Genomic DNA, 12484 nt, shown 5'->3' with positions numbered 1-12484 from the left:
CAGTTGACGGTCGGGAAGCCAGTGGGTAAGGATAGGAGCATGAGTAAAAGCCTGCTTCAACTCGTTGAAAGCGGATAGGCATTCTTCATTGAATTTCCATGGAGTTCCTTTGCGAGTGAGTCATGTTAAGGGCAGGACAATCTCACTGTACTTGTGAATAAAATGGCAGTAGAAATTAGCAAAGCTGAGGAAGGATTGGATATCCTTGACCTTGCGTGGAACCGGCCAGTTGGTAATAGCTTTGACCTTGTCTTTGGACATGCATAAGCCTTTGGGCGAGAGGATGTAACCAAGATATTTGATGGAGTCCCGATGGAATTCGCATTTGGAACCCTTGCAGTAGAGGCCATTGGCTCAGAGTCTGTGAAGGACTTCGTGTATGTGTTTTCAGTGATCCTCAGGATTGTCGGAGTAGATAAGGATGTCATCAAGGTATATGACGACAGATACATCGAGCATATCAGAAAAGATGTCATTGACAAAATGTTGGAAAGCCACGAGAGCATTGGTGAGTCCAAATGGCATGACATGCCATTCAAAGGAGCCATAGCGAGTCCAAAAGGTGGTTTTCCATTCATCACCCTCGGCTATGTGGACGAGATGATAGGCATGGCAAAGGTCTAGCTTGGTGTAGAGACGAGCAGAATGCGTGGAATCAAGAAGGTCGGATATGAGGGGCAAAGGGTAACGGTCTTTTTTAGAGATTTTATTAAGTCCACGGTAATCTACACAGAGTCTTAGTTCACCGGTTTTCTTCTTGACAAACAGTACCAGAGCTCCGTGTGGAGAGTGGGAAGGAGTGATGAAACCATTACGGACGTTATCGTCAATAAACTCGCATAAGGCTTTTAGTTCAGATTTGGAAAGGGAATAGATGGGTCCGAGCGGAGGGGTGGAGCCTTCCTCAATATTGATCTTGAGGTCGTAAGGGCGATGCTCAGGGAGCTTTTCAGAAAGGGAATCACTGAAGACATCAGCAAATTCATGGTACTCCGGTGGGACATCGGATAAGTCAGCGGGGGCCATGGAGGTAGACTTGCCACTAACACTAGGCATAGAAGGTTGTAATGTGAACTGCTGGGCCCCTTCTTCTGTGCAAGCTCAGGCAAAAGCAGCAGCCGAAATAATAGATATCTTGGAGGTGGCCAAAGCACCAAAGGAAGGAATGGTAGGGTAGGAATAGATAGGTTCATAAGGCAGCGGAGCCCATTGGGATCTCGATTTTGGGATGGGAGGTGAGGATTGGGATGGTTGGATTGGACTGGAAGAGTCCGAGCGGACTGGCACATGTGTGTCGGCAGCCGTGAAAGCGCTTGAAGAAGAAACAACCAATAATGGTGAACGGAAAGTGATACTGTGCTTTACCCAGTCAATCAACATATTGTAGCAGGAGAGCCAGTTGTATCCCAGAATGATGTTACAAGATGAATCTAGACGAGTGACGTAGAAGTCAATAGGAAGGATGTCTCCAGAAGGGAAATGTATTGGAAGGGAAATAGATTGGGAGATGTGAGATCTGACGGAGCCATCAAGAAGCCGAAGTTGGACAGGGGGGATGGATTTGGTAGGGAGATTGTGATCCTCAACATACTTCGAGTCAACAAAGCAGTGGCTAGAGCCAGAATCAACAAGTGCGAGAAAACAAAGGATAGTAGAAATGGGTGAACCATTGGGCTCCAATCCAGAGCTGACTTCAGAGGAGAGGGAGATGGTTAGGGAATGATTGGAAAGAGCGACAGCATTGAGGGTTACGATCTCCAGCACACTGTGACAGTCAACGCAACCCTGTCCTAGTGCGGAGGATACAGGGTTGCTCTCTGGTTTTCCGATTCTGATGGAACTGTTTCAATAGAGGCAGTGGACTCGGTGATGAGCCTAAACTTCCATGGCAATGGCAAAAACCAAAACTCTAGAGGAGTTCACGGCAAATGGCGTGTAGCAGCAATAAAGGCTTTGTTGTTGTGCGAGTGTTTCGGTGCACCTCCATGCAATGAATTCCTCAAGAACACAAGTATACACTGCGACTTTTCAGTCAGCAAAGTAGTACCCTTAACGATCAAGTACTAGAAAACGTTGGCTGTAAGCCGGGAAGGGTCTCGATAGACGAGAAGGAACAGAATCTGGTATAACTGGGAATACCGGCAAACCGTGAATGAAGTGATGGCAATTTAACTAGTAAAAGCCATGGGCGATGTTGACAAAATTAGAGAAAATGCCGTCAAAGAGCAATACCGTTGGCAAGATAACAAATACCGTGATGGCAAGAGATGAAGACTGTAGTCGAGAAACGAGAAACTGGCGGTAAAACGAAGATAAGACAAACTGGCGATGATATGAGGGGGAACTAGTGATGGCAAAACGATGGCTGGGACTGGGCTGGACTGAAACTGAAACTATACTGAGGTTAATGATGGCAAAATGAAACTGATACTAATCCTGAGTCTACACGGAGACTATCCTATACTGAAACTGACAGCAAGATACCAAATACCATGACTGATGATCCTATACTGAAGCTGTTGACTGAAATTCCATGACAGATGCTACTGGTGGCAATAACGATCCTAATCTGAGTCCACATGGGGACGTAACGATCCTGAACTGAACTGGGTAAAACGATGGCAACGTAGAAGGTGAAAACTGATGAAAACGATCCTGGCTGGTGAAAGTGGAACAATGCTGGTGGATTAAAAGATAAAAGCGAGTTGTGGACACCAAATTCCGTGTATTGGCGCAATATGAGTGTACACCAATACCGTTAGAAGAAAAGCCGTGACAGAGAGTATGACTTGGAGTGACTATGTTGTTATTGTCTATCTCCTAGTGAGTACAAGTGATAACGGTGGTCGATAACGCAGATGATGGCTAGTGTCCAGTAACTTCCGTCTAGCAACTACTTATTTTCCATGGTGTATACTAGCTTTTATACTACAAGTCCAGAATAAATTTAGAATACTTGAAGCGAGTCCTTAGTAAGTCTGTAGTACATAGATTAGTAAGAAATGATACAAAACACATGCTCCCAGAGTTCTAAAGTAACAGCACCCACACGGTTTTACTGTGTGCTGTGGTTTGAAAGTAACAGCACCCATATGGATTTACCGCATATAGATGAAGTGATTAGCAAGAATGCCACCGATCTCCAGAATTTTGAGCTGCTGTGTTGCTGCAGCAAAGTACATTGAAGCAAGTGTACTGAAGTAGATGCTTGCAGCAATCTCTTGGCAGTATAACAGCCTTAGTAAAGACTGAGGAAAGGTCACAGCATTAGAGCTAATGCCACGGAATTGCTATTTGAGCTGTGGAATTGCGGCTGTGCTAGGCAATCAGATGGGATTCTAAATCCGTGAGATCGACAATCAGGTGCCTGGCAGAATTAATGAAAGAAGACTGGCAGAATTAATGAAAGGGGCACGTAATTGATGTGGGGTACAAGTGGGGAAGGATAATTGGTGGCATTAAGCACTATTGCCAGGATTGAAACAGTAGGTTTGTGTGGTGGCTGGGGAATTAAATATCTGGTAAAATCCACGAATTCTGAGCATACAGAGCCTGGAGGCTCATCACCGACTTCCACTCAACCCAACAAACCACAGCCTGGAATCCTATGGATTCCAATTCCCACTTTCTATTTCATATTCCATTTTATATTTCACTTCTCCATTACAATTTATCAATAGCCCAACATCGGTAGCAAACATGTCATCAGACCCCATCAGCTACTGACCGGTAGAATACATCCTCCAACAACCCTAGAATGTAGACCACTCCGAGTAGGAACTAGATCAGACTCCTAACTAGTATATAAGCCTTAGAATTACCCTGTAAATACTCAGTTCGAATATCAACTTGGTTCAGCCCAATCTCTCTCTCTGACTCTTAAGTCACACTCTCGTTCTCCAGTCCATGGAACTCCGATCCGTTGGACTTATCTCTTGCCTTGTCTCTGCCACTCCATGGACTTCCATCCGTATCCATCTTAGGGCTTCAGCTCAGGGGTGACGTTGCTAATAGCTTTGCCTATGCCCGATGCATCCCATGGCATTTCGCTACGTGCACTTACTGCCGCAATCCTATTGGCACGATCCTAACAGTATATTCGAACTCAAACCCTTGAGTCGAAATTTCTTCCTAACCATGTCTTCTACTTTCACTGTTCCTCCAGAAACCAGCTGCAACTCCACAGTCAACAACTGAACCTATACCATGGACGATATCCCCGCCTCTGCTTCAAAAGAGGGTCCCCTTCTCTTCAGATTGGATTCCTCCCCTCGCCAACAATCCCGTAGGGAAACCTACCTTCACAGTGGCTTCACTGCTCACCAATCCGACGCTAACTGATCGCCTAACCCCTTCCTAGCCCAGCGATCAGAATCCAATGGCTGGGGCGAGTATTGAAGCGACCCCCCGCAGAATCCAACTACATCTCTGTTCGATGATGTCCGTCATGATGATGATGACCAAGGTTCAGAAGACAGGGAATTCCCCCCTCATACGCCAATGAATGGCCACAGATGCCCATCGGGAAACCCTGGCGGTGGCCCACCCAATCCTGGTGGTCCTGGTGGTCCTGGAGGAGGACCTAACAACAATCCTGGTAACAATCCTAATCCTCCCAATAATGATGCCCAGATCCTCATTCAACTTATGAATGTCCTCCGCAGTGTCTCCGATGCTGTCAATGGCAATTGACAACGTGCTGTACGCACCAAGGTCAAGGAACCAGATACCTTTGACGGTTCGGACTCCCGAAAACTTAAGGCCTTCATCGTCTCCCTCCAGTTGAACTTCAACGACCGTCCTGACGCCTTCTGATCAGATACGGCAAAGGTCAACTATGCTATCTCCTTCCTTTCCGGTGTCGCCCTTGACTGGTTCGAACCGGATATCCTCCACCCTAATCACCGCAACCCCCCTGCTTGGGCATATTCCTATACCGCATTCCTTTCAGAACTCCACACCAACTTCGGCCCCTTCGACGCTGTCGGTGATGCCAAAGATGAGCTTGAAAATCTTCGGATGCATGACGGAGACCGCATCATGAAGTATATTGTCAAATTCAATCAGTATGTTGCCATTATTGGCTACAGCGACAACTCCCTTCATCATGCCTTCTACCGTGGCCTTTGCTCTCACATCAAGGATGATATGGCCCACCACAGGAAACCCGATAATCTCCGTGATATGCGGAATCTTGCTCAAGAGCTCAACGCTTGCTACTGGACTCGGAAAGCCGAAATCTCCCGAGAAAATTGCAGTAACCCATCTTCCTCTTCCAGCAACAGCAACAAGGCAAAGGGTTCTAACTCTTCATCTCCCAACTCCAACTCTGCGAGCCAAAAGTCCTCCCATTCAGGCTCCATGGGATCATCTTTGTCTTCCCCCAACAACTCTTCCTCTTCCAACCCTAAGCCCTATGCTGACAAGCTAGGCAAAGATGGCCATCTTACTCAAGAAGAAAAGGACCGCCATCGGAAGAATAACCTCTGCATGTTCTGCAGAGGTAAGCACAAGACCGAAGATTGCAACAAGTGCAAAGCCGCGGCCTCTGCTCGGGGTCATGCCACTGCAGCTACTCCTGCCCCTACTCCCGATGATGAGCCTCCAGGCTCTGTACGCTCAGAATTTGCGCATTTTACCAGATATTTAATTCCCCAGCCACCACACAAACCTACTGTTTCAATCCTGGCAATAGTGCTTAATGCCACCAATTATCCTTCCCCACTTGTACCCCACATCAATTACGTGCCCCTTTCATTAATTCTGCCAGTCTTCTTTCATTAATTCTGCCAGGCACCTGATTGTCGATCTCACGGATTTAGAATCCCATCTGATTGCCTAGCACAGCCGCAATTCCACAGCTCAAATAGCAATTCCGTGGCATTAGCTCTAATGCTGTGACCTTTCCTCAGTCTTTACTAAGGCTGTTATACTGCCAAGAGATTGCTGCAAGCATCTACTTCAGTACACTTGCTTCAATGTACTTTGCTGCAGCAACACAGCAGCTCAAAATTCTGGAGATCGGTGGCATTCTTGCTAATCACTTCATCTATATGCGGTAAATCCATATGGGTGCTGTTACTTTCAAACCACAGCACACAGTAAAACCGTGTGGGTGCTGTTACTTTAGAACTCTGGGAGCATGTGTTTTGTATCATTTCTTACTAATCTATGTACTACAGACTTACTAAGGACTCGCTTCAAGTATTCTAAATTTATTCTGGACTTGTAGTATAAAAGCTAGTATACACCATGGAAAATAAGTAGTTGCTAGACGGAAGTTACTGGACACTAGCCATCATCTGCGTTATCGACCACCGTTATCACTTGTACTCACTAGGAGATAGACAATAACAACATAGTCACTCCAAGTCATACTCTCTGTCACGGCTTTTCTTCTAACGGTATTGGTGTACACTCATATTGCGCCAATACACGGAATTTGGTGTCCACAACTCGCTTTTATCTTTTAATCCACCAGCATTGTTCCACTTTCACCAGCCAGGATCGTTTTCATCAGTTTTCACCTTCTACGTTGCCATCGTTTTACCCAGTTCAGTTCAGGATCGTTACGTCCCCATGTGGACTCAGATTAGGATCGTTATTGCCACCAGTAGCATCTGTCATGGAATTTCAGTCAACAGCTTCAGTATAGGATCATCAGTCATGGTATTTGGTATCTTGCTGTCAGTTTCAGTATAGGATAGTCTCCGTGTAGACTCAGGATTAGTATCAGTTTCATTTTGCCATCATTAACCTCAGTATAGTTTCAGTTTCAGTCCAGCCCAGTCCCAGCCATCGTTTTGCCATCACTAGTTCCCCCTCATATCATCGCCAGTTTGTCTTATCTTCGTTTTACCGCCAGTTTCTCGTTTCTCGACTACAGTCTTCATCTCTTGCCATCACGGTATTTGTTATCTTGCCAACGGTATTGCTCTTTGACGGCATTTTCTCTAATTTTGTCAACATCGCCCATGGCTTTTACTAGTTAAATTGCCATCACTTCATTCACGGTTTGCCGGTATTCCCAGTTATACCAGATTCTGTTCCTTCTCGTCTATCGAGACCCTTCCCGGCTTACAGCCAACGTTTTCTAGTACTTGATCGTTAAGGGTACTACTTTGCTGACTGAAAAGTCGCAGTGTATACTTGTGTTCTTGAGGAATTCATTGCATGGAGGTGCACCGAAACACTCGCACAACAACAAAGCCTTTATTGCTGCTACACGCCATTTGCCGTGAACTCCTCTAGAGTTTTGTTTTTTGCTGTTGCCACGGAAGTTTAGGCTCATCATTGGGTTTCTGTCAGCATGCTCGTTACACATTCCAGGAGTGCTTTGGGCTGTCCCAGCATGGGCAGAATGGATCAAGAGATGGCTCCAGCATATATTTGCCGCGATCAAATGCATCTGCTAGTTCAAGGGTTGTCAAATGGCCAGTCTCAATCGCCTTGTAGACATTGTCGTCCTTGTCGATGGAGAGCAACTTCTGTGTTCGAGAGCGTATTTTACTCTGGAAACATTGGTGAGCAACAAAAGACTGTTTGAGCAGAGTCAATGCTCACCATAAGTTCGTTCTCTTCAGGACGGCGGCTTCTTCCTGCGCCCAGTTCAGATTCTCACCCATTCTTCTTCTTAGAGAACATCTTCTGTTCCCCCTTTCTTATGATAGAACCTTCTGACTCAGAATCCCCTTCCTCACCTGAGAGTGTCCATTTCACAGTCACTGTCTTTATGGCCTGGATGAGGTGTATTCAAGGGAGGTGCTGGCCATCGAACACCTCCCCTGAAGGAAAAGACTGGGGAGAGCCCACAAAATGTTGTGGGAAGATGTTAGAACTGGAGGAAGGAGTAGGTTGTCATACAGATTGATGTTGGCTAGAACCTGATGGCAGTTGAGCTTGGTGACCGAAACTCGATGGTTGAGAAGCAAACGTGGAAGGAGGTGGAGCTTGCTGACTAGAACCTGATGTCTGTTGGGTTTGTTGGCCGAAACCCGATGGCTGAGCAAACACAGGAGGCAGAGCTTGCTGATTAGAACCTGATGTCTGTTGGAGCTGAGGAGCGAAGCCTGACATTGGTTGGGGCTGATGACCGAAAAATGGCTGTTGGACATGGGGAGCAAAGCCCGACAGTGGTTGGGGCTGCTGACCGAAACCCGATGACTGTTGATGCTGAGGAGCAAGACCTGGCATTAGTTGGGACTGCTGGCTGAAAGATGGTTGTTGGGCATGGGAGACAAAGCCTGAGAAAGGCTGGTCAAAACCTGATGCTAGATGAGATGGCTGATCAAAACCTGCAAACTGTTGGGCCTGGGGGGTAAAACTGACACCAGATGAAGCCTGTTGGTGAAAGCCCGGCGAAGACTGAGCATGCGGATTGAAACCTGATGACTGCTGTGGCTGAGCATTTTGATCAAAGCCCAATGGCTGCTGGCCAAAACCTGATGGTTGCAGGGGAGTAGATCCTGCTGCTTGGGACTGCAGACCAAAACCTGGTGATGGTTGGGGCTGGAGGGGAAACGTCGACGCTAGTTGGGCCTGCTGACTGAAGGCTGTTGGCTGTTGGGACTGAAGAGTGAAACCCGATGTGGATTAGGTCTGCTGACCTGACAGAGGTAGGGCTCAACCAAACTCACTGCTTTGCTGGGATGATGCCACAGGGCCATTTCCTGGCTGCTGAGCAAACACAGTACCTGGTTCTGCTACAAAAAACCTCGGTTGAGTTGCAAAACTAGATATTGTGGAAGGATTCAGCTGATGGCTGAAGGTTCTGGTCAAAGGAGAATCTGTCCTAGGGGTGGTTTCAAAGCCATTTGTGACATGCGGCAGTCTGGAAGTTGGTGTGGCAAGGTGCTGTGGACGATGTAGCTCATGGTCTGAAGTAGAAATGCCAAATTGGGTTGTCATAGAGTTTGCAGAGGCATTTGAGAAAGTCATGGCAGTGCCAGTTTCATTGTAGACAGTTGGGCAGGTAGTCGAAATATCCTATAAGAAGATCAGTGCCCAGGAGTAAGAGATTGCAGTGTAAACAACTTGCTTGAGCCATGGGGTTTAATGTTGGATTTGGCAGGAGGGGGGTCACGTTCTATGCATCCCGAAAATGTCAATAAAGGCAGAAAATGAGGCGAGGCATTCATATCTCATGGTGTAGCAGACAGGGTGGCTGTTTAGCCTTCTCTTCTGCTGCCCTAGCTTGTCGTTCAGCACCTTCCATGTGAGCATTCGCACTGGCAACATCGGCCTGGGTAGCTGCACGCAATCTGTGCATCTCCGTGTCATGCTGAGCCTTGGTATTGGCCAATACACCTTCCAAACGCAACCTCTCGGCCTCCAAGGGAGTTGTGTCAGATTCACGCCCCTTGTGGAACAAGTTTAGGAAGAAGGCCATAGAAAATTAGGGATTATTTGACCAACCTTGGCATCAGCTAATTGATGCTGTAAATTGGTGAGCTCATTTTTCAAATTCTTTATCTCCTGTCTTCCTTGCGTTGCATTGGTATCGTACCACTGGGTGTACTTGAGGTGTTTGCGCTGACAATTAGTGAGTTCTTCTTGAAGCTGCACAATGCGGTAAGTAGATGATATACCAATTCTGTGGAGATAGATGTACTGTGTTCACCTTAGTCTGTAGCTCATTGATGGCTTCATTCTAAACGGATTGGAGGTTACTTTGAGCAATGAGCAGAGTCGAAACAGTGGTGCTTACCTTTTTGGTGATTTCCTCATCCTGAGAACATAGATCAGTGGCCTGCTCTTTCACAGTGCTCATAACCTAGAAGGGCTCAGTAACGCTGGCAGGAATTCCTTATGAACAAGATTCACAGACTTTTGACAGCTGTGTCAGCTAGATAACATTGAGTGGATGCAGCAGAGACAGAAAATGCAGTGAGTCATACCATATATTCAAGCTCTGCTTTGTTATTTGCAATGGTTCGTTCTTGGCCTTCATTGTTGGCGTGAAGCTAGAATGTATTCAGTACTACTGGCCATTATCTGAAGCATACACTGTACAGAGTTGATTTCTCGAGAAAGCTGTTCCACATGTGCTTTTTCTAACACTTCCATATGTAGATCTTGATCCCGGTGCTTTGCCACAGTGATGTACTGTAAAAACATCAGCTGATTCAACAAGACGGAGTGAATATGCTTGCAAACCTTTGATGGAGATTCTCCAGAGCCTCGAAGAGGTCTTTTACCACCCTAAAGGGAAAAATATACTTTAGTGTCAGGAATGAAAGTGCTGGTAGTTCTCACATACTGTTTTACCAGCCCAGGACGTGGATGAGGTATCAGTCGATTCCGTTGCCTGATATGCACTGGTAAAATTGATAGAGAAATTTTGCTTATTCCTGAAGAACGCCTCTGATTGCGACGGAAATATGGTCTGTTGAACAGGCTGCTGAACAGGTTGCTGAATGTCTGGTGGTGTCTGTAAAACCATGTCTGATTGCGGCGGAAACATGGTGGGCTGAGGGTTCTGAAGGTTTTGAGGATTCTGTAGAACCATGTCTACTTGCGACGCGACCTTTGTTAAGATCTGTTAGCCCAAAGAGACCCCCTGCAATACAGGTACGTGACATACATGCAGCACTGCTGCAACCATCTCTCCACCTGGTAAGCTAGTTGGTGGTGGCAGTTCCTCTGTCAGAGCAGACTCAGATAGCAAGACGGGCTTCAAGGTGGTACTTGAAGCTAGATCTGGGCCCATATTAGCCTCAGAACGAACTGGTCAATCACTGGGTTGGGATGTTGACAGGTCATCAGGTTGAGGTTCCATTGAGGGTGAAGCTGCAGGTGGTGAACTGAACCAGGTGGGTAATATCAATGATGCGAAAGAACTGGATTGATTATCAGAGGGCAGGCTCTTTGAATGTAGCATTGGGTTTGTACAGTACTAATGATCATTCAAACGTTCAGGAGTGAGGAAGATCAAGGCCTGAAAGGTGGACGGAAAGTGGTAGGTGGTTGGGGTAGAAAGATTAAAGAAGTTAAATGGTGACTGAAAGGGAGGAATGATGTTCAGTGGCTTGCCTGATATGTCACAAACACTCACAAAGGCTCATAGTAACGCAGCACTCTCTCATACTATCCATCATCTGCATTACTACTAGCTACTCGCAATCTCCCATTCCCTCGCCCTCCACAATCTCTGTGCTTTGGATGCTACAATGTACAGCAGGGAGAACTCGCTCCTCACTTGTGCATCTACCAGTAAAGCGAGTTGCCGGCGACACATCAAAAAAGTTGGACCCACTTGGACTGGAATAACTGGAATATTGTCCTACAAGGTTTTCAATTCTGGAGAAATAGGACAAAACTCAGGAGGGACAGCACCATATCTGATTCCACCAATGCAAGACCTCTCAGCTCAACTACGACCACAGAATATCCAACATTGCATTATAATGTTGTGTGGTCAAAGACAAAGATAAGTCGGACAAGCTGGTATATCGTCTGCCTTCATGACATGCCCTTGGCTGACAAAATGTGTAGACGAAGGCCAGTGCAAGAAAGCAGCCCATGCCAGATGCAGATTCATCACCCAAGTTTGGTTAGGCCAGCGACTTGGCCATGGGATGCATTCCAGGGGATGATGTCTGAGAGACTGTAAGATACTAGGTTGAACAAATTAATAAATAGTATCAAATATAATACTCACACCATCTTAAGCCGCTGGCAGGGTGAATTTTATTGGGATGGCTAGTCATGGGTTAGCACTGCGACAGACATATACCGTAAATACTGATATCAAATTGGTGCAAGTTTAAAGGCACAGTTACTGCTCAGGCTGGACGGGGCAAGTCAAGCCAGGGGCAAACGCAAGTCGTAGCGGGCATCAAAGTTCTTATCTCCCCGAGCCATGGATTTAGCGGAGTCAAGGATTTTAGACACCAAATGTAGCCAAGGGAAATCGTTCCCATGGTTTTCTTCTCTTGTCACCGGCGTCCACTGAAATTCAGCACTCTTGCTAAATACTGTTGTCATTATTCTCCCAAATTCTCATTGGATTTGATGCATACTTTGGACTGAGGCAAGTCATCATGCCTCCGGCTTGAGGCCCTTACTGAGATCGAGGAAGATTGCAGTGGATTCCTGAATACTGAAGGAATCAAAGATGGGGATGGACCGTAAGAGAGGACGAAGAGTTATGCTGGTGTGTTCCCATGTCCTGGATGGATAGAGGAATTGAGCTTCTAATGATTTTTGATCCTGACAGATATGAGGGTCATCGCATGCTGCATGGATCAAAAGGTGACATCGAACCGAACGATACTCGAACGGTGAATGTTGAGAACTCTTCCCGATATTCCATGGGCAAGAGCAGCTCAGAATTGATGGTTGCCGCTACCGTGACTGGTACCATGCCAGTCCTGGACACTGTTCTTCTCCCCACTGCCCGAAAAAAAAACAGTACCAGGTCACATCTCTTTTGTTTCCATTGAGGAAGTCTGGTAATCACTCAAACCAACTATACTGCGAGTTT

The 12484-nt window shown here is 46.4% G+C and overlaps 2 protein-coding genes across 2 annotated transcripts; both read right to left on the bottom strand.

Annotated features, from left to right (window-relative positions):
* Positions 1-7316: 7316 nt before the first annotated feature.
* On the bottom strand, positions 7317-8666 carry EV420DRAFT_1634960 (uncharacterized protein; the record flags this gene model as incomplete). The annotated part of the gene is made up of 4 exons (XM_060476390.1): positions 7317-7511; positions 7564-7598; positions 7884-8568; positions 8637-8666. 4 exons carry the CDS (start codon positions 8664-8666, stop codon positions 7317-7319), a joined length of 945 nt encoding a protein of 314 aa, XP_060337979.1.
* A 467-nt stretch (positions 8667-9133) lies between these two features.
* Positions 9134-10708, bottom strand: EV420DRAFT_1473558 (uncharacterized protein; the record flags this gene model as incomplete). The annotated part of the gene is made up of 10 exons (XM_060469154.1): positions 9134-9358; positions 9415-9558; positions 9620-9649; positions 9707-9772; positions 9827-9844; positions 9897-9962; positions 10012-10104; positions 10156-10200; positions 10259-10537; positions 10583-10708. 10 exons carry the CDS (start codon positions 10706-10708, stop codon positions 9134-9136), a joined length of 1092 nt encoding a protein of 363 aa, XP_060337978.1.
* Positions 10709-12484: the final 1776 nt, after the last annotated feature.

This window comes from Desarmillaria tabescens (genome assembly GCF_030435595.1).
Source record: "Desarmillaria tabescens strain CCBAS 213 chromosome Unknown EV420scaffold_2, whole genome shotgun sequence".
In the NCBI taxonomy this organism is placed as follows: domain Eukaryota; kingdom Fungi; phylum Basidiomycota; class Agaricomycetes; order Agaricales; family Physalacriaceae; genus Desarmillaria; species Desarmillaria tabescens.
The sequence above is the reverse complement of the archived record's forward strand: the minus strand, read 5'-3'. Positions and strand labels throughout refer to the sequence as shown.